The sequence below is a fragment of the Podarcis liolepis genome, assembly GCF_965112155.1.
Source record: "Podarcis liolepis genome assembly, chromosome: 16".
Classification (NCBI taxonomy): Eukaryota; Metazoa; Chordata; class Lepidosauria; order Squamata; family Lacertidae; genus Podarcis; species Podarcis liolepis.
In genome coordinates, this window is record NC_139567.1 from 10,249,817 (window position 1) to 10,269,903 (window position 20,087).

At 45.9% G+C, this 20,087-nt stretch overlaps 1 protein-coding gene and 2 long non-coding RNA genes across 3 annotated transcripts; 2 read left to right on the top strand and 1 right to left on the bottom strand.

Moving 5' to 3' along the window:
• Nucleotides 1–3,425, top strand: PPIA (peptidylprolyl isomerase A). The gene is made up of 5 exons (XM_083480813.1): nt 1–243; nt 2,191–2,221; nt 2,334–2,422; nt 2,656–2,828; nt 3,112–3,425. Exons 1-5 carry the CDS (start codon nt 175–177, stop codon nt 3,245–3,247), a joined length of 498 nt encoding a protein of 165 aa, XP_083336939.1. The 5' UTR covers nt 1–174; the 3' UTR covers nt 3,248–3,425.
• Nucleotides 3,426–5,900: 2,475 nt separating this feature from the next.
• On the bottom strand, nt 5,901–8,213 carry LOC310695869. The gene is made up of 2 exons (XR_014520314.1): nt 8,064–8,213; nt 5,901–6,569 (listed from the first exon to the last, which is right to left on the bottom strand). It is a non-coding gene; the product is annotated as an uncharacterized lncRNA (long non-coding RNA).
• A 7,223-nt stretch (nt 8,214–15,436) lies between these two features.
• Nucleotides 15,437–19,347, top strand: LOC310695830. Its single transcript, XR_014520249.1, has 2 exons — nt 15,437–15,818; nt 18,912–19,347. It is a non-coding gene; the product is annotated as an uncharacterized lncRNA (long non-coding RNA).
• The last annotated feature ends 740 nt before the right edge of the window (nt 19,348–20,087 follow it).

Below are 20,087 nucleotides of genomic sequence, written 5' to 3' on the forward strand. Positions count from 1 at the left end.
GGGGGTCCGCCGGCTATATAAGCCCTGCGAGCGGCCGCCGTTCTTTCTGCTGTGCCGCGCTCCTTACTGTGTGGAGAGGGCTTGACGCTGGTGCTGCCTGTTACCGCCGCCGCCGGTTTTTTTCCTTTTTTTTTTAAGCTACCCCCTTCCTTTATTCGACTCATTCCCGCCATCATGGCCAACCCGGTCGTGTTTTTCGACGTCAGCGCCGACGGCGAGCCCTTGGGGCGCGTCACCTTCGAGGTACGAAGAGAGCCGTTAAGGCTGGAGCGCGGAGAGAGGGGCGCGCCTGAGGAGGACTCGGCTCCGCCGCCATTTCCTGCCGGGGAAGGGAGTTCGGGGCCATTTTGGGACTGGTGTGTGTGTGCACGGGGGGAGGGTGGGGGCGGTTAGGAGCAACGGGCGCCGGTTGCGGGGGGAGGGGGCGCCATCGCCTCACTGCGGCGCGAGAGGGGCTGCGCGCGCACCCGGGCGGCCTGGGGGGGGGGACGGCAACAGAGGAAGGGAAGTGGGCGCGCGCGGACGGGCGTCGCCTCCTCCACGTGGCCTGCGCAGCCTGCCCTGGGGGAAGCGGTCGCTGGCTGCCGCCGCCTTTGTTTCCCTCGCCGCCGCCGCCGCGCCTTTCTCGCTCTTCCCTGCGCGGGGAAGGGACGGTCTGCTAACGCCGCCTGCAAGGCCCTTGGCTGTTGTCGCCGCCGGCGAGGCTCTTCGCGCCTCGCCCCTGACGCTGCCCATTCTCCCCACGCCTTTTTCTGCAGAGATGGGAGGAAGGCCGGGGGCGGCAGGCGGGGGCTAGCCTCCATGTTTGGATTATTTTCCTTGGTAGTTTTCAGGGCATTTTTTTTTAGTGAAACGAGGCTTAAGGATTGCCTTACGGGCGTCTCTAACGGCCCCTCCCCCAAAAAATTATAATGCAAGTGCTGTCCGGCGAGCCCCTTTTTAGATCGCATGAAGGGAGGTATAGGCAAGGCCTGGATTCTCGGGCTTTCTGTTCCCCTCGCTCCCGATCAGGTTTTCCTTGCTAGCAAAAGCGCCAAATGGCGGGCTGCGGTCTCCCGTGCATATTTCCTTAGCTGGGTTTCCTGCTCCTTTTCTTCACGGTAATGCCTTGCGTGGAGCAAGGAGATTTGTGCACCGAAAAGCTGCGAGTGTAGCTTTGTTTTCCTTGACCCGCGATTTTAGCAAGAAAATCTTCACTCATCCAAGCCCACCGCAGAGGTTAGGGATGGCTATGAAAGGTTCCTTGTAACGTTTTGATGGATCGTTTCTGCTTTGTGCGGGGGGAAATAAGCGGGTTAAATTTCAGTGCGGGGTTTCAAAGTGCGACAAATGATTGCACCATGGAGGTGGCTGTTGCAAGTTTTACCCCGTACGCGAATGGTGCTAGAGCCAGATTGAGCACGGTGCACGCTAGTGTTGTCCAGCTAATTTGTACCTGGCGTGAGTCCTGTCACTGCAGCAAAGAATAAATGGACAGTATGCCGATTTGATTTGGGAAGTGGGTGGAACATTTTCTGCCTTTTCCAAATTATGAAAATTCTGCCTTGTTGGATGTCTTTTGTTCACTAGCTAAAGTTGTGCCAAAACAAAATGCAGTTGTATGTAAAGTAGATTTGTTATGATTACACTTTTAACTGGTGGTAATGAATATGGCGAGTAGACAGTAAATCGTTTTTGCCTGATTGCAACTGGCCTCAATATTTAGCAGTAGATGGTAGTTAAGTCGACCATTTTTATTAGAAGACTAGAAGGATTCTGGTTTGTCAGAGCTCCCTCTAGAGTGCTCTTCAATCTAAGGCATAAGCATGCTGTATCAGTCTAATGTGCCTTGATCCTATCAATTAGCTTCTGCCTTGTATCATTCCTGCAGAGTTCAGTTCGATAAATGAGTCAACAGTCAGTTTTGATTTGCAGAATAGGATGTTTTCAATTTATAGCATCCCTTGCAATACATATATTTTGGCGCATGTTGCTAGAATTAATGGCACTGATAACTACAAATGGTTAACAGGATAGCTTGAATGATTGTTATACGCCATAACCACCCATGTTAAATATTTTTAAAGGCAGTGGTTCTCTTGGTAAAGCAATACAGCAAGAAGGATCGATGAGACTGGGAAAATTAAGGGAGTTAAGTAAAAATGTGTCTATTCAAACTGTCATTAATTGACTTCTGTTTTTGTCCCACAGCTATATGCAGACAAGGTTCCAAAGACAGCAGGTTTGTACATTTGAAGTGCCTTCATCTCCAGGCATGTTTGTTGGAAGTAATTTTTCAAGGATCTAAGCAAATGTGGAAGGCTGTTCTTACAAATGTCTGCCTCTGATTTCAGAGAATTTCCGTGCCTTGAGCACTGGGGAGAAAGGTTTTGGTTACAAGGGGTCCTGCTTCCACAGAATCATTCCTGGGTTCATGTGCCAGGTATGTAGCAGTTATGATTTTAGTCTTTCAGTATTTGAATTGCACTGTTGATGAGATTCATTCATATAAAAAGCATTGCGGTCCTGCCTTGTCATGTTTTACGATTTATGATAGTCTGGTCCCTAGACTTTGACCTTTTCTGCTTGCATAATTGCTCTTTTGTCCTGAATCCATATATATATATATCATCCAGTGTCAGGTTTCAGCTACATGTGTATATTGTTTTTCTATAGGGTGGTGACTTTACTCGTCATAATGGAACAGGTGGTAAATCAATTTACGGTGAGAAGTTTGCTGATGAGAACTTCGTCCTCAAGCACACAGGTGCTGGCATCTTGTCTATGGCAAATGCTGGTCCCAATACAAATGGGTCTCAGTTCTTCATCTGCACTGCCAAAACTGACTGGTGAGTACTTTGTTTGAGACTCTCAGCAGTGAACTTGGGCATTAGTTCAAATGGAATAGAATACCCTGAGCCTGACGTAGAAGGTTGTGCTTTGTCTAAAGTTACACCAAACATAATAGCCAAGCATAATTTCTTGGCTAGCATAGTTATTGCCTGCTGCCTGTCCCCTAAAATCTTCTGAATGTTGACAGGATGGTAGCCTTAAATGTATTTGGAACAGCTTTATGAAATAACAAAAATCACAAAAGCATTCTAAATTGTTCTAACCAATTTATTTCCTTAGGTTGGATGGGAAACATGTGGTCTTTGGCAAAGTCAAAGATGGAATGAATATTGTGGAAGCAATGGAGCGCTTTGGGTCAAGGAACGGCAAGACAAGCAAGAAGATCACCATCTCTGACTGTGGGCAGCTGTCATAAAATTCCTTTGTCTTAACAATCAACCATTCCTTCTGTAGCTGGGGTTAGTCCCCTGTAATCCTTGTGCTCCTGACTTACTGCTGCTTTTCTATTGGGTTTCAATTTCTGCTCCCTCACAAGTCCAGCTGGACTGAAGACAACTTTGTTTGCAAAGTGAAATAAAACGAGTTAAACCACATGCTAGTTCGTTGTTTTCTCCCCCAAGGCAAAGCCTTGCATGTTATAATCTGATCAGATAGGTCCTAATCCTAAAAACATTGTCAAACCTTGGGGTGGCTTAGGTGTTGGGCAATATTAAGCCTGTCTGTGTAACCTTTCTTCTATTCTTTGGGGATGGAGAACTTGTTCTTCCCCATAGTGATCACCCTAGCAGACTATATACTCTGCTGACTGAGGCTGATAGAAGTTGGGGCCTCTGAGTTAACTAAGTTACTGTTTGAACATAGTTTGAGATATACTAAAGTGTGTGATCCTATGAGAGGGAAGCCGTAAGATCCAAATAGTGCTGCCTAGTTCAAGAATAAAAGCTGGTAATTCTAAGGCCTTGTTTGAAAGGCATTAAGCTGAAAATGTTGAGGCATTTGCTCTATAAATCTCTTGTTATACTGCTTAAAGGGGGGAAAGACATCCAAATGTCCCAACTAATACACATTTACTTGGGCAAGTATCCACTTACACAATTTCTTCCAATTTTTTAGATCAGCAAGCTAATTTTCATCTTCTAAACTGGTCTCCGCTCAGTGATACTAACTGATGCCAGAAACATTACAACATTGGTATATTTGATATGAACTAAACACTGGCTGTGTCCCTTAGCAAGTAAATCACAAAAGTATTGCTGGATGATTGCTATATTTGCAAGATAAGTTACAATCTGTGGATGCACTTACAGGATCAACTAAAACTAATGTTGCATGTATTACTGTCTTTTATGTTCAGCTGTTTCATTGGCATTTAGTCTTGATGCCACTAAAACCCTTTATGGAAAATGACAGTACCATTCACTTAAGAAGCATGCTGTTTGGTGGGGCTCACTCATTTTGTGGGTGACTTGATCCTGTTCAGGATGATGATGAAAGGAGTCTAGGATGGAGCAAGCAATACAATGTGTATTCTATGTCAACTGGGCTCCTTAACAATTTAGGGTTAAACAATGCCTATTGCTACTAGGAAATCACATTCCAAGCATGCAATGTTGCTTGGAGATAGCAAATTGAATAGTTCATTTGAGAGGCTGCAGGCTAATGGGCAGAATAGACTTTGGAACCTGAACAGCTTTGTGGCAGCATTCTGAGTGCATATGAATAGTATCTACATAGGTTTCATAGCAGCTGCCAACATATATCACAGGACTGGGTTACTGATGTCTTATTTGCCTACTGCTGAGATTACCATCTTTGTCAATACCTTGTTAAAAAAATATTTGGGTGAGTAACTGGCACTACTGGGAACCTCAAATGACTGCAAACATGACTAAACATTGGGCAGGACATGTGTATGCTGAAAGGCTCAAGAGAACAGCATGATGTTTAAACATTTCTAATCTACCAAGGGCTCGTTGATAACTAGTTAGCTCAACATTACTGAATTAAAAACTTTAGTTCTATATAGGACAAGGTGTTTGAAACAGGTTACTTCAGGGCTAGGAATATTTCGGATGTGTAACATACTCCACCATTTCTTCCAAGGAGGTTAAGGTGACATACATGGTTCCCTCATTTTATCCTAAGTCCCCTCCAGCAGGGCTGGGAAAGTGCTAACTAGGCTTTGAGAAGGAGGGACTCTAAGACCCTGCCAGAGCCCTTAATGGAAAATAAAAGGTTTACATAGAATAAGCCTGCTTGGGGCAATTCTTAAATTTAAAGGTTGGAGTTCATATTATCCAACTGGTGTCTCTGCAATATTTAGAACAATGTTGAAGGGATGAAGTCCTAAACTTACTGTATGCATCTGGGATTCAGTCACTTGATGCTATTTTCACATTCACTAGAGAAAAAAGGCACTCCCCTTGCTAGTATAACATCCAATTTATAATCTGATTTACTCGGATGGGATATTACAACTCTCAATGCCCCCAGTATGTTAATATCATAATTGGATTAGATAGGAGCATAAATTTTCTACCATCTGATTGGTATGAGCTTGTTTGTTTAATCTGCCTGTTGATCTGTCTGGTTTTGTTGGTCTTCTGCAGTGTTCTTAATTCAAAAAAGAAGCATTAACTGCATATAATTTACAAGATTTGTGTCTAGTAATGCCTGGCTCAGAACTAATTTTTCAGCAGGGTTGTGTGCATATGACTTCAAGGAAAGGGATCAGTTCACCATGAAACCAAAATTGCAGTAGAATAACGGCTTTTGCAAATGAAAAAAAGGGGCATGAGTGGGAACCTGAACCTGAACATTCATGTCTGCAATTCTGTGCCCCACCACCACCAATTTCACTCTGAGGCCATTGGAAGGTTTCACAGCCATTATATACAACATGGAGATTCCTATCCTGCCTGCTGAAAAAACGAAAGGGAGGACATAGGAAAAGGAAGCTGCTGCTGCTGTGGGTTACATCATCATTTGCTGATATTCCTTCCTCCTCCCCCTCCCTCCCAGGTTTGCAGATGTAGCTCTGGATGTTATGCAGAGAAAGAGCACTACAGGAGGAGAAATTAGGTTTTTATTTCAGGTTCTAGCATCTTTTTGAACGAGAAATTTAAGCACCTATCATAATGTAGCCACTGAAAACCATCTTTAAGTCTCATATAGCCACACAGTTTGCTGCAGGATAGAAATTTTGCCAAGGATTTCTAGCAAGAGTTACCAGATTCCCAAAGGAAGTTTAAAAAACAACTGGGAAATTATTAAACAGCATAGAAAACATTTTGCATTTCTGATTTGGAGGCCACCCTATTACTGCATTCCCCCTTGAGACTGCAAATGCTGCAATCTCAGCTGGTAAGACTTTACTCCGTTCTGCCTTTTGCTTTTGTCTTTACTATTCACGGCCAGAAGCATGTTCTAGAATCACATCCTCCAACAGTGTTAAGGACACAGGCACAGAACAGAGGAAGAAAATAACTGGATCCCATTTGCGGTAATCTAATGAAAACAAGCAATGAAATAAATGGTTGAAGGCACATATGCATCACATGACTTCTCATTTTTAATTCCATGCCTATTATGCACCAGTGATAACACCACATGGCTTTGTGGCATAACAGTCACGCTCCAATCCAAGGGTTTCGGGGCTTCTTCCCCAAAGTCCCGTCCAGATGGGTGCCACTGCTTTAAAGACTTCCTTCACAGAGCGCCGAGAGTCTTATCATTCCCTGTAAACAATTACGGTTTATATCAGCAAAAGGTAAAGCTTCACACCATGTAGTGGCGCTGCTTTTGCTCTTTCCTAGTCATAGTGCAGGAAATACCTTCTGGTTACTTTACAGAACACCATTTGGAAGGGATCCAAGAAAGTAGCTGCGTGCCTGGGCCAAATGCTTTGCTAGCAGGAAGCTATCTCTGGACTTCATACCCTGGTGCAACGATCAAACTTGAGGAATGCCCTCCTCTATTTTGCTATGTCTGTAATTCTCAGACAGCTGCAGTATTTGGTGTCTGAGCACCTTGCCAAGAAGACTGGCTCAGTCATTCAGGGACTGGGAACCAGGGCACCGACAGATGTCAGGACTGTAAATTCCACCACTTCTAACCACTGGCAGGGGCTGATGGGAGCGGGAGAGTCACAGACCCCAAGAGCATGCGCTTTCAGAAAAGGGGAACATAGTGTCCATTTCTCTAAAAATCTATTATTTTATTTATTTATACCTCGCCCATCTGGCTGGGTTTCCACAGCCACTCTGGGCGGCTTCCAACAAAATATTAAAAATACCTTAAAACAGTCATTATTAAAAACTTCCCTAAACAGGGCTGCCTTCAGATGTCTTCTAAAAGTCAGATAGTTGTTTATTTCCTTGACATCTGATGGGAGGGCGTTCCACAACCGAAGCGAGATCTGCTTTTAAGTCCCTTGAAGCAGAAAGGCAGCTTTTTTTTTCTCCAAAAGAAAGCAGGCAGGTTTTTATTTTTTAAAGCAAAACACTGGGGATTTCGTGGGTGGTGCCTGGCACCCAAACCCTTAAAAGACTCCGGAGTCGAAGCGTAACACTGTGGGCTGCCGTTGGAGGCTTTCCATAGTGACCTGCCTCTCCATGCAAAACGAAAAAGGCTTGGAGAGCTTAATATTGCAGAGATAACGCTGGATCGGGGCCCTTTCCTCTAGGATACCAGTCTCCTGCGTGCAGGAAAATGTATTTGGCATAGAGGAGCCTTCCGTCCGCTAAGCCCCCGCTTCTGATATGGACGGAAACTCAAACCCGGCTCTGCCACCTCAATGAGGACTAGGACTTTATAACGTCTCGTTGCACGACGTGTTCTCGCTCTCCGAAGCTGCACCTCGGAGTAGCAACTCCCAATCTTGCGCCTGCCGTGCAAATTGCTGCAATGCAACACGGCGATGCCTACATGGGCGGTCCGCAGCCTATCCTATTTTAATTTTATTAAAAGCAAATAAACAGTCCCAACACGGCAGCGCCTGGATGCATCCACACGGCGCGCGTGCATTTCCAGCAGAGAAGATCGCGGGGAGGCAGTGTGTGCTCTCCTCCTCCTGGCTGCAAAACTGGACGGGAAGGGCAGCAGGAGGGAAGGGATTCTGCAGCACAAGGAGAAAAGCAAGCCGATTTGCAGCAACCCGACAGGCTCCTTCTTGCAGCAGCCGGGAAAAGCCCCCCAGCGAGAGAGGCAGAGAGACGGTGCAGATGACTCACCCAGCTCCGTGGGCGGGCGGGGTCGAGAAAGAGTTGCCCAGCCCTGTCCGCGCTAGTGGAAATCTACCGCTCCCTCCTCCCTGCTTTCCAGTCCGGGGAGAGAGAGAGAGAGAGAGAGATTGAGATTCCGCCCCCCCCCCCCCCGCATCTCGGGTGGTTTCCCTTTCTGGGCGGCAACTCCCAGGTTTGAATTTGTGCTGCAAAATAGCGCCCCTCCGTGGCCGATCTTGGCTACTGCAAGACGAGCCCCCGGAATTTCTGGAGTTCGGGAGGTGAAACGGGAATTTCTGCGGGGGGTTTCTCAAGCTTTCCTCGGAACTGTCGGGAAAACTCCCCGCCACCTGCTCAAGCTTTGTGGAAGGAAGGGAGGGGGGAAACCTGGCAAATGGCGTTGCTGACCGGAGCTGATGGCAACTGGAGTCCAACCAGATGTAGAGGGGGACATAGGTTCCTCCTCCCCATTACAGTGGTACCTCGGGTTACAGACGCTTCAGGTTACAGATGCTTCAGGTTACAGACTCCGCTAACCCAGAAATAGTACCTCGGGTTAAGAACTTTGCTTCAGGATGAGAACAGAAATCGTGCTCTGGCAGCACAGCAGCAGCTGGAGGCCCCATTAGCTAAAGTGGTACCTCAGGTTAGGAACAGTTTCAGGTTAAGAAAAGACCTCCAGAACGAATTAAGTTCTTAACCCGAGGTACCACTGTACATGGATATGGATTCCCGCCCCCCAAAGAATGTGCCCAAGATTGCAATTTAACAGAGCAAGGCTGTCAGATGTAAGCAACACAGTGGAACTTACTTCTTTTATCTTTTTTTTTAGTGGAACATATTTCTGAGTACAGTGGTACCTCAGGTTACATGTGCTTCAGGTTACATACGCTTCAGTTTACAGACTCCGCTAACCCAGAAATAGTACCTCGGGTTAAGTACTTTGCTTCAGGATGAGAACAGAAATCGGGCTCCGGCGGCGTGGCGGCAGCGGGAGACCCCATTAGCTAAAGCGGTGCTTCAGGTTAAGAACAGTTTCAGGTTAAGAATGGGCCTCCGGAACGAATTAAGTACTTAACCCGAGGTACCACTGTAGGTGTTATGCTGAGGTTTGTCTGTTTTTGCTATCTATTTTGAGTTTCTGTTTTTGCGACTCTTCTTGTTTTCTTTTTGTGACTGTGTGGAACCCAGTTCAGTTACTTATTGATTGATTGTGTGACTGGAGTGCATTGTTTATAGGTTTCATTTTATGGATCAGTGGTCTCGTTAGGTAGTAAAATTCATGTTAAATTTCTCTTTTAGGGGTTGTTTTTAAAAGTCTGGAACAGATTAATCCATTTTGCATTACTTTCTATGGGAAAGTACGCCTTGGTTTTGGAACACTTTGGTCTTGGAACAGACTTCCGGAACAGAATACGTTTGAGAACTGAGGTACCACTGTACATACAAATAGCTCCACTGGATCAGGCAAGAGATCTATCTAGTTGCATCACTCTGATATGCACAGGAGCCGACCACATTCTTCTTGGGAAGCTGTCAAGTGTGACCCAGGGGGCAATAATCCTGTCCTAGTGCTGTTCCCTAGCAACTGGTATCCAGAGGTTCACAGCTTCCAATTCTAGAGATGGTATATAACCATCATGATCAGTAGCAATGGCTAGAATTTGCCCATTAGCTTGCCCGCTTAAAGCTGTCACATCGCATGGTAGAGACGTCTACCATCGGCCAATAAAATTGAAAGTCTCATTTTTGGGGGAGAGTCTTCAGTACAGTTCAACTTAGATTTAAATTCCCCTCCTGCTAGTTCTTAGATTTAAGGTGAAGTCATATACAGATGATCCAAAAGCCGAGGTTTCTGTAAGATTTGGCAGAAGCTTCAATACAAAAGTGGACGCTGGTGGCGCTGTGGGTTAAACCACAGAGCCTAGGACTTGCCAATCAGAAGGTCGGCGGTTTGAATCCCCACGACGGGGTGAGCTCCCATTGCTCGGTCCCTGCTCCTGCCAACCTAGCAGTTTGAAAGCACGCCAGTGCAAGTAGATAAATAGGTACTTCTCCGGCGGGAAGGTAAACGGCGTTTCCGTGCGCTGCTCTGGTTCGCCAGAAGCGGCTTAGTCATGCTGGCCACATGACCTGGAAGCTGTACACCGGCTCCTTCGGCCAATAAAGCGAGATGAGCACCGCAACCCCAGAGTCGGCCACGACTGGACCTAATGGTCAGGGGTCCCTTTACCTTGACCCTTTACTAATGATCCAAAAGCTGAGGTTTCTGTAAGATTTGGCAGAAGCTTCAATACAAAAGTGGACATCACCATCGTGAAAAATGCATTGGTGGAAAAAGCTCTGAAATGCTGGCAGAATACTGTACTTTAAATGGGAGAAGTTGCCCTATTCTAAGTCAGACCATGGTTTGATCTAGCTTAATATAGTCTACACTGACTGGCAGCAGCTCTCTGGGATTTCAGGTGGGGGTGGGAGGTTTCTCTCCCATACCTTCTGTGTGCAAAGCAGTTACTCTACCAATAAACTATGGCCCTTCCCCAACCCAAATAATGCATATGCTGTCTCTTATACCCTGCTTGTTCACAGCCATGGACTGCTGATGCGTAATCTTCAATTTACTGCTCAACTTTGAATATCTGAACGCACGCTGTGAAAGCAGACAGTCCCAGATTCAATCCCGTGCATTTCCTGGTAGAAACCTAACAAAGGTGGCAAATTGGCAATCCAAAAATTAGCATTTGTAGTAGCTTCTTCGGGCCCCACAGATTGAGCTTGGGGGCTGGTGAGGAGGGCCTTGCCCCCTTTAAAGGCATTCTAAGCCTTTCCCTTGAATGTTACATTTTCTTTTCCTTTTTTAAAGCTATTCCTCTTATACGTGGGAAGAGAAATAGTGCACAGGCAGAATTCTTCTGAACTGCCTACTAAGGTGTAAATTCACTCACAGATCCACAGACATTGGATAACTGACAAGCACCAGGCATTTAATTTTTTTTTTATAATACTACACTTTGTTTTGTTAATATATAATACATGTAAATAACTTCATAATAATATTAAGGCAACTGTTTTTATGTTCTGGCTGTCCTCCGATGATTCTCTGTCCACCCTCGGGCAACCACAAAACGTTCGGCTTTGGGCCTAGCCTTCGGATTACAGTATTTAACTTCCTTCAGATTATTTAACTTGCTTTGCATTCTCTCACTCTTGACCTACTAAAGAGTACCATGTTTTTCACCTTCTGTTTTCTGACTCACAAGGGAAAAGGTGTGTTTCAAGTTGGCTGAGACAGACCTGAGAGTACCAACTGCTAGGTTTTACATTTGCAGAATAAATGAATTATAACAATGGGGGTAAGGTCCTCATTGCTGCTTTGCCCCAGTAGTCCTCAGTGCAGCCTGACACCTCACAGCAGAGGATAATATTTTCCTTTATTAGTCTACAGAACTCATCTCACACACTCCATTTTTAAGACTGTTCCCAATGACAGACTTTGGGGATTCTGCACCTTTGTCTCGCTTTAACGTCCAGCCTGGCTGCTTCTGGCTATGGGTATTCGGGAGCTGCGGCTGGTCCTAATAAATCCCTGCTCAAGGTTTGGGATCACCACTGCAGTGATCCTTAAAAGGTAGTGAATCTTTTTGTCCCCATACTGAAAATAAGGAAGAGGGGAGGGAGGTTGAACTCACCTGGTGAGTTCAAGGCAGTGGCAGGATTTATTTTTTGCTTTAGATATGTTTACCTTATATATGTTTAGATATATATGTTTAGATATATGTTATATACATATATGTTTAGATATGGGACGCAGGTGGCGCTGTGGGTTAAACCACAGAGCCTAGGACTTGCCGATCAGAAGGTCAGCGGTTCGAATCCCCGCAACTGAGTGAGCTCCCGTTGCTCGGTCCCTGCTCCTGCCAACCTAGCAGTTCAAAAGCACGTCAAAGTGCAAGTAGATAAATAGGTACCACTCTGGCGGGAAGGTAAACGGCGTTTCCGTGTGCTGCTCTGGTTGGCCAGAAGCGGCTTAGCCATGCTGGCCACATGACCCGGAAGCTGTACGCCGGCTCCCTCGGCCAGTAAAGCAAGATGAGCGCCGCAACTCCAGAGTCGGTCACGACTGGACCTAATGGTCAGGGGTCCCTTTACCTTTTTATGTTTACCTTGCTCTTCAGCCAAGAAAGCAAAGGCCAGCCCAAGACAATCAGTCAATCAGTCAATTGCATTTATAGACTCTTCCCTGGAGCTCAAGATAGCATACATAGTTCTCTCCCCTTTCTATCTTCACAACAACCCAGTGAGGCAGGTGAGACTAAGAGATCAGATAAGGCAGGCATGGCCAGACTCGGCCCTCCAGCTGTTTTGGGACTACAATTCCCATCATCCCTGACCGCTGGTCCTGTTAGCTAGGGATGATGGGAGTTGTTGTCCCCAAACAGCTGTAGGGCCAAATTTGGCCATGCCTGATAAGGTCACCCCATGAGCTTCCTGTCTGACTGCAGATTTGAATCCTGGTCTCTCGGGTCCTCGTCCAACACTCTAACCACTACAACACACTGCCTCTTTATGGCTTGAGGCAGAACAGTAAATGGTGTGCTTCCCCCAAGATATGATTCATGGTATCTAAGGTTGGCCAACTGAATCTGGCACCTGAGACAAGAAAGGATGCTACAAGTGCCTCTCCCTGCGAGTAAAAAATCAATAATTAGAAATGCCTATCAATTCGCTGCCTTTAGGCAATGATCCCACCTAAGACAGCTCTCTTACTTTAGCCCAGGGGTCTGCAACCCGCGGCTCCAGAGCCGCATGTGGCTCTTTTACACCTTTGCCGCGGCTCCGGAGCGGATACTAGCGAGGGGAGGAGGCGCATTGTGCGCCCCGACACTCCCCACTGTGGCGGGCGCTGTACTGGCTGTGACATCGCATGGGGGTGGTGTGCGTTAGTCACGCACCGTCCCGACGTCACCTTCCCGCCCGCTGTCAGATCGGACATTAAGGTAAGAAACAATATATGCAGTGTTATATTTGTTTTAAATGTTGCAATGGTTTTGCGGCTCCCAGTTTTTTTTCCTTTGGAAACGGGTCGAAGTGGCTCTTTTTGTCTTAAAGGTTGCAGACCCCTGCTTTAGCCTAATGGTGGAGTTGGCTCCCACAGCGGCTTAGGTAAAGCCAATGGAAGCAATAAAAGTGATATCAATCAATAAACAAGAAGATAATCACAACAGGTTCAAGGAGCAATACAATCAAGATCTTTAAAAGTATTTGTTTTAAATTTGGGTTTAAAGAAAAGACCACCCACATATACAGTATTAGAAGGCCTGGGCAATTAAAAGCAATTTTTCATGTGGCAGCGCAATAAATAAATAAATAAATAAATAAATAAGGTTTCCCGTTGGACTTGGTTGGGGCATGAGTTACATAAATGAGATACTAAAGCTGAGGCAACGTACACACACTATATTTAAAGCACCCCCCCCCCACACACAAAAAAAAGTATTGTGGGGTCTGTAGTTTGTTAAGGGTGTTGAGAATTGTAGCTCTGTGAGGAGGAAAATAGAGTTGTGAGGATGGTTTGGTGGGAAAGTGTTGTGTTTTCAATGTGCTTTACCTGTATGGGTTTATGCACAGCATTCGTGGTTCATCCAGTTGTTTAATCACACCCTGTAGGCCTTCTCAGGCATCAGGATTTGCAGATGGGGCTCCTTTGGTAATTCCGCCAAGCTCAGAAGTTTGGAGAATGGTGGGCCAGAAGAAGACATTTTCCTGTAGGAGCCTCTAAATTGTGGAACTTCCTCCCCATAAAGATGTATCAAGCATCTTCATTGTACAGTGGTACCTCAGGTTACATACGCTTCAGGTTACAGACTCCGCTAACCCAGAAAGATTACCTCAGGTTAAGAACTTTGCTTCAGGATGAGAACAGAAATCGTGCTCCGGCGGCGCAGCAGCAGCAGCAGCAGCAGCAGGAAGCCCCATTAGCTAAAGTAGTGCTTCAGGTTAAGAACAATTTCAGGTTAAGAATGGACCTCCAGAAAGAATTAAGTACTTAACCCGAGGTACCACTGTACACCTTTTCGCTATATGCTGGAGACGTACCTCTTTATATTGGCCTTTAATGGTCAATATTTTTGTGACCCACCTCCTTTATTCATATAGCTCTGTTCCATTTTGGAGGGGGCGTTTGCCGGCGTGAATTGGACGACATTGAGTTTTTGGCGAAACCGTGACTCTTCAGGTTAGGACACCGAGGGCTAATTTTGTCGGGCGCCGTAAAATGTGGGGGTTTTTGCCACCAAACGTTGCAGGGTGTCAGGGACTGGCCAGAGAAGAGGAATGGCGGAAAGTGCCTCCCCATCCTGACCCACCCAGGGAGGAGGAAGAGGAAGACAGTATAGATTTACAACAGTGGTTTGAGGGAGGTCACAGCTCAGAGGCAGATGAGGCAAAAAGTTGGGAAATAATGGGAGAGAAAGAGGCAGGACGAGGGTGGCAGCTGGCCGACACGGTGTCTTTAGAAAGTGAAATATACTTGGAGTTGAGTGTGAATTTCATGCTCTTTATTCAGCTCATAGTAGAAATGAATGAATCTTTCCCCCAAATGTCTAGCTATATATACATTATTTACACAAGGGTCCCGTGTGATTGGCTTACTCCGGGCTGCTCCTGTAGGCAAAATCAGGTTGCGGAGTCACCTCCTCCAAAAGCCTGATTGGCTGTTCCTGTAGGCCAATCAGGTTGCTGATTCACTTCGTCCAGGAGCCTGACTGGCTGTTCCTGTAGGCCAATCAGGTTGCGGAGTCACTTCCTCCAAAAGTTTGATTGGCTGCTCCTGCAGGCCAATCAGGTTGCTGATTCACTTCATCCAGGAGCTTGATTGGCTGCTCCTGCAGGCCAATCAGGTCGCTGATTCACTTCCACCTGGAGATGGATTGGGTGGCTCCTGCGGACCAATCAGACTGCTGCATTCTGGATCCTATTGTTCTAGGATTCAGCTCAGTACATAACAGAAAGCATTCCAGATCTCCTAGAACCTGGCAAGCCTTGAAAGTAGGAGAGCAAAGGACTCAAAGACAGAGGGCACGTAGCAGAACCCATAGAAGAGACGAATGAGGAAGTGGGAGAGACAGAGAGGTGGAGATTCACTCGGGACAATGCCATTATCCAGGACTCTGGGAGCCACCGACATCATCCTGACAACCTCCAGTGTTCTTGGACTACAACTCCCATCATCCCTTATCATTGGCAATGTTGGCTACTGCTGATGGTATTTGGAGTCCAGCAACACCTGGAGGACCACAGCTTCACAGCTGTCGTTTACCTTGGTGGGTGGTATGTATGCTGGACCTATGTATGGTATTTTTTGGTGCTGCTTGGCAATTGTGATGGAACATAATGGAGGAGGTATGTCTCTTAGGTCAGCCGGTGAGCAGGCATTGTTGCTCATTTGCATATTGTAATCCAATTGGCTAAAAGAAACAAAAAAAAAACACCAGTAGCAGGAACAGAGCTGAGTATGGTAGATAAGTGGCAATTTCTTGCCAGTAAATAGGTCTTATATACCTTATGCCTATGTAATGCTTAAATAGAACTGGCACAATGCAACAATTTTTGTTCACCTATTATGCTCAACTCAGCTGAACTCACCACCCTCCCTCTGTGAATTAAGTGTCTATTCCTTTCTTTCTATCATTCCTTCCTTCTCTTCTTCCTGGGGGGAAGCAATTAGTGTTTGTGGAACTGCTGGGCAATGCTGTTATATTGAAGGTAAGTAATTCAGTCCTTATTCTGTTCTCCATGATAACTGGAATGGCAAAGGTTTAATTATAGCTGTGGTTTGTGTAACCCCCTCCCCAAAGTAGCTTCCTTTTCCTTTATTCCCCTGATCACGATTAGTTGTTTGTTTGTTTTATAAAAGCAATTCAAAGGAACTTGGAACAACAAATGAACAACACATACTCTCAAGGCAACAGAAAACCGTTGCTATTTGGTTGCTCCCTTTTTCTAACAGAAAAATGATTCCAATTATTTATTTGTTTGTTTATTTTACATGCTGCCCTTTATTAACAGGTCTCAGCGCAGTTTACAGAATAAAATACAAGATAAAACACAAGTAAACAATTAAACCCAAACAACAAAACAATAACCGCCCCCCTTCCCGCAGCACTTTAAATTGGGCCAATTAGCTAATTGGACTTACTCCCACTTTTTTGTATCGGATAGTAGCGTAATTTTCCAGGGACACTTCATCAGATTCAATAAGCATTATCCTTAACTATAAACAAAAACATACACAAATATGTCATACACAAACACATGGGAGAGACAGACAAAGTTTAACATGACGATGGATTATATTCATGTGTTTTGCAAAAGGTTTTGTGATGAGATAAGCTAATGACATTTATGGGTTTGTTTTCTTTAGAAGTTCACGTTGACATGGCAGCACTGAGGGGATAGAACAAGACCAGGGGTCTGCAACCCGCGGCTCTGGAGCCGCATGTGGCTCTTTTACACCTTTGCCGCGGCTCCGGGGCGGATACTAGCGAGGGGAGGAGGCGCATTGTGCGCCCCGACACTCCCCACTGTGGTGGGCACTGTACTGGCTGTGACGTCGCATGGGGGCGGTGCGTGCGTTAGTCATGCACCGTCCCGACGTCACCTTCCTGCCCACTGCCAGATCGGAGGGCAGCGGCGCGCATGCAGGTCTATATTTGTTTTAAATGTCGCAATGGTTTTGCGGCTCCCAGTTTTTTTTTCTTCGGAAAAGGGTCCAAGTGGCTCTTTTTGTCTTAAAGGTTGCAGACCCCTGAACAAGACATTTTCAGCCTCGCAATGAGTTAGCTAAAATAGCCAGAGATGATTCTTTACGTTTAGAAGCAAAATGTTGAGACACGCTTTGGCTTGGCTCCCCATAAAGAGACAGAGTGCCTGTAAACAGTTCCTCAGATCTGTATAATGAAACCCTCAAAATCGGTGCTTCTTCTGAATGAAAATAATCATGTCAACATGGTGTCCTTTTGTCATCATAGCATCATAGCAAAAGCTTTTCAGTGCGGAAAATGGTGCCACCTAGTGGCCCTGACCAAACATTCACTCTAGTTTTTGTTTTTATTATATTACACAGCATCACCATAAAGAGTGGTGTTCTGCATGCCCTTTTCTCATTGGCTGCACAAACTAGCTCAGTGTCACTGGGGAAGATACTGTTATTTGCAAAAGCCCTTTCTTTAGCATGCATGCCAAAGTACATGTGGCTGTAATTGGTTTTTGTCGTTTAGTCGTTTAGTCGTGTCCGACTCTTCGTGACCCCATGGACCATTGCATGCCAGGCACTCCTGTCTTCCACTGCCTCCCGCAGTTTGGTCAGACTCATGTTTGTAGCTTCGAGAACACTGTCCAACCATCTCGTCCTCTGTCGTCCCTTTCTAATTGGTTTTAGTAGTTTTTAAATTCAGAATTTAAATGTGCTGGTGGGATGTGGGTAATAAATGGTGGGTAATAAATGTGGTGTGTATGTCGTAATCAGCAGCATTGCTTTGAGCTTAACATTATCACCAAATTGCTGAGATCAAACTAGGGGGTCAGTTCAAAAGTAAAGGGTTGGCCCTTTATTTATTAAAAAAAAATGCATTTTCAAAAACAGGAACAGAGCATATTTCGCCCCCCTCCCCTCCCCCTGTCCCACTTACAACTTCATACCAAATACAGCATGCATACTTCTACCTTTAATAACAATTTTCTTAGAAGGAACACCATATTTTCATAGTCATATAGTCATAAAACTTCCAAGAATTCCTCAGGACAACAACACTTTTCTCTCAAAAGGAGACCTACCTAAGGCTTAATGAAATACAGTGGTACCTCAGGTTACATACACTTCATGTTACATATGCTTCAGGTTACAGACTCCGCTCACCCAGAAATAGTGCTTCAGGTTAAGAACTTTGCTTCAGGATGAGAACAGAAATCGGGCTCCGGCGGCGCGGCGGCAGCAGGAGGCCCCATTAGCTAAAGTGGTGCTTCAGATTAAGAACAGTTTCAGGTTAAGAACGGACCTCCGGAACGAATTAAGTACTTAACCTGAGGTACCACTGTACCGACACTGCATTTTAGCTTGCGAGAGCATTTATGCTCAACTAGGCTGGTTGCAGCAGAAACATTAGGCTAACCTCACAACACATTCCAAAGTAGACTAGAACACGGCTGCAGACTAGCTCTCTCATAAACTCAGAGTTAGAAATTTCTTTCCTCTTTAGTTGTCTAGGGAAGGGGGGGCACATACACAGGATTTATTTTTTATTTTCTCTCTTTTCTTTCTACCGCTTGGAGAAGACTCTCCTTTGGAGCCTCTCTCAAATAACAAACATTGGCACACCTCATTCTCATCTTTGTCTTGTTTAAGTTTGATAAGGCCCAACATGGCTTCCTTAGATTAAATTTTTGAAGCAAAATTGCATTATTATTTTTTAGATGGCACATTTAAGATAGGCGGCCACTGGATGTTACCCAAGGCCAATTTAAACACAGGAAAATGTTTCTTAAACACAAATTGAAGGGGTCTGTCAGAGTCCAGGCGGGAAGTAAGCGTCAATTGGGCTTCCTTCTCGCTGGGAGTCCTAGGACGTGTCTCTTTTGACAGGGGTGCACCCATTTTCTATGACTGAACTGACAATCTCTGAAAGGGGAACCTAGGAAAACTCCTTAATCTCTGCCCGGGAACCCACAGCAACCTTCCTGCCTCTTACAATCTGAATTCAGAGTTCCTACTGAACGCTTGCACACTTGCAATGTCAGATCAGAACTCAGAAACACAAAAAGGGGAAAAGAAATTGGTACCCTTTCCTTCTCTGTTCACAGGTCATCTCTAACAAAGATCGCCATGGCAGGGGTGCAGCTGCGCATGGGATTTATAGTTTTCAGTACAGAGGGAAGTACACAACCTTCTCTGGACGACCACCGAAGGATTAGGTGAGCATCTAGAATTAAAGGGGAAGAGACACACAAGACAACTGGGCAACTCCGATCGATTCGGGTCTGTGGTGAAAATTAGATGATGGAAAAGGGAGGGAGAAAGTTTAGATCTGAAGGAAGGAAAGGAAGAGTTAAAGAATTTTGGCTGCTGTGGTTTGAGAACCCAACCCACTACCCGTGTTTCCTATTTATACTCACTTTTGCATGCGCTGTCCTGGCGATCCCAGGATCTCTTGACTCGTTGTTTAAGGCTGGCCAGATTGAGCTTTGTTTCCTCTGGTTAACCCTGCTGGACTATGTCTATGCTGGTTCTTGAAATAGTCAGTAAACATTATCCATTCCTCCTTATATTCCTTGTCTTCGTTTTCTCTTATCCTGTTCGTCAGACCAGCCAGTTCAGCATATTCAAACATTTTACACTGCCATTCTTCCTTAGTGGGTACTATACCGTATTTTTCGCTCTATCGCTCTATAGCACGCACTTTCCCCCCTCCAGAAATGAAGGGGAAATGTGTGTGCATCCTATGGAGCGAAGGCAGGCCTGAAGCCTGAAGCCCGGGGAGCGCAGTGCCAACTCCCACTGCGCTCCCTGGGCTTCAGGCAACTATCCGCAAACCTTCGGAGCGCTTCCCCAGCCCGCAAGCTCTGGGAGCGGTGGCAAGGCTGCGCAATCTTGCCTCCCCTCCTGGACCTGTTATGGCGGCTGGGGTCGGGGAAGCTCGGGCTTCCCCCGCCCCAGCCCCAGCCCCGCAGCTAAAAACGAAGCCGCTCGCAGCCTCTCCCGGCTGGAGAGGTTGTGTGTGGCTAAAGAGGAAGCCAAGACAGCCAGCGGGATGGACCCCGCTGGCTGTCTTGGCTTCTTTGCTCTTTGAGGCTGGGGGGGGGGGATAATTCCCCCCTTTATTTCCCCCCCTAAAAACAAGGTGCGCCCTATGCTCCGGTGTGCCCTACGGAGCAAAAAATACGGTACTTGTTCTCCACCTTTGTTGCCAATAAGGTTCTAGCTGCGGTGGTGGCATATAGTAGTAAACTTTTTGTTTTGGGGTGGAATGAGGGCCTAGG

Bases quoted from the DNA above. Each gene is read 5' to 3' on its own strand.
- PPIA (XM_083480813.1), top strand. From the start codon at position 175: ATGGCCAACCCGGTCGTGTTTTTCGACGTCAGCGCCGACGGCGAGCCC. The intron at 2,423-2,655 runs GTATGTAGCAGT...GTTTTTCTATAG, and splicing joins TTCCTGGGTTCATGTGCCAG to GGTGGTGACTTTACTCGTCA. The intron at 2,829-3,111 runs GTGAGTACTTTG...TTATTTCCTTAG, and splicing joins TGCACTGCCAAAACTGACTG to GTTGGATGGGAAACATGTGG.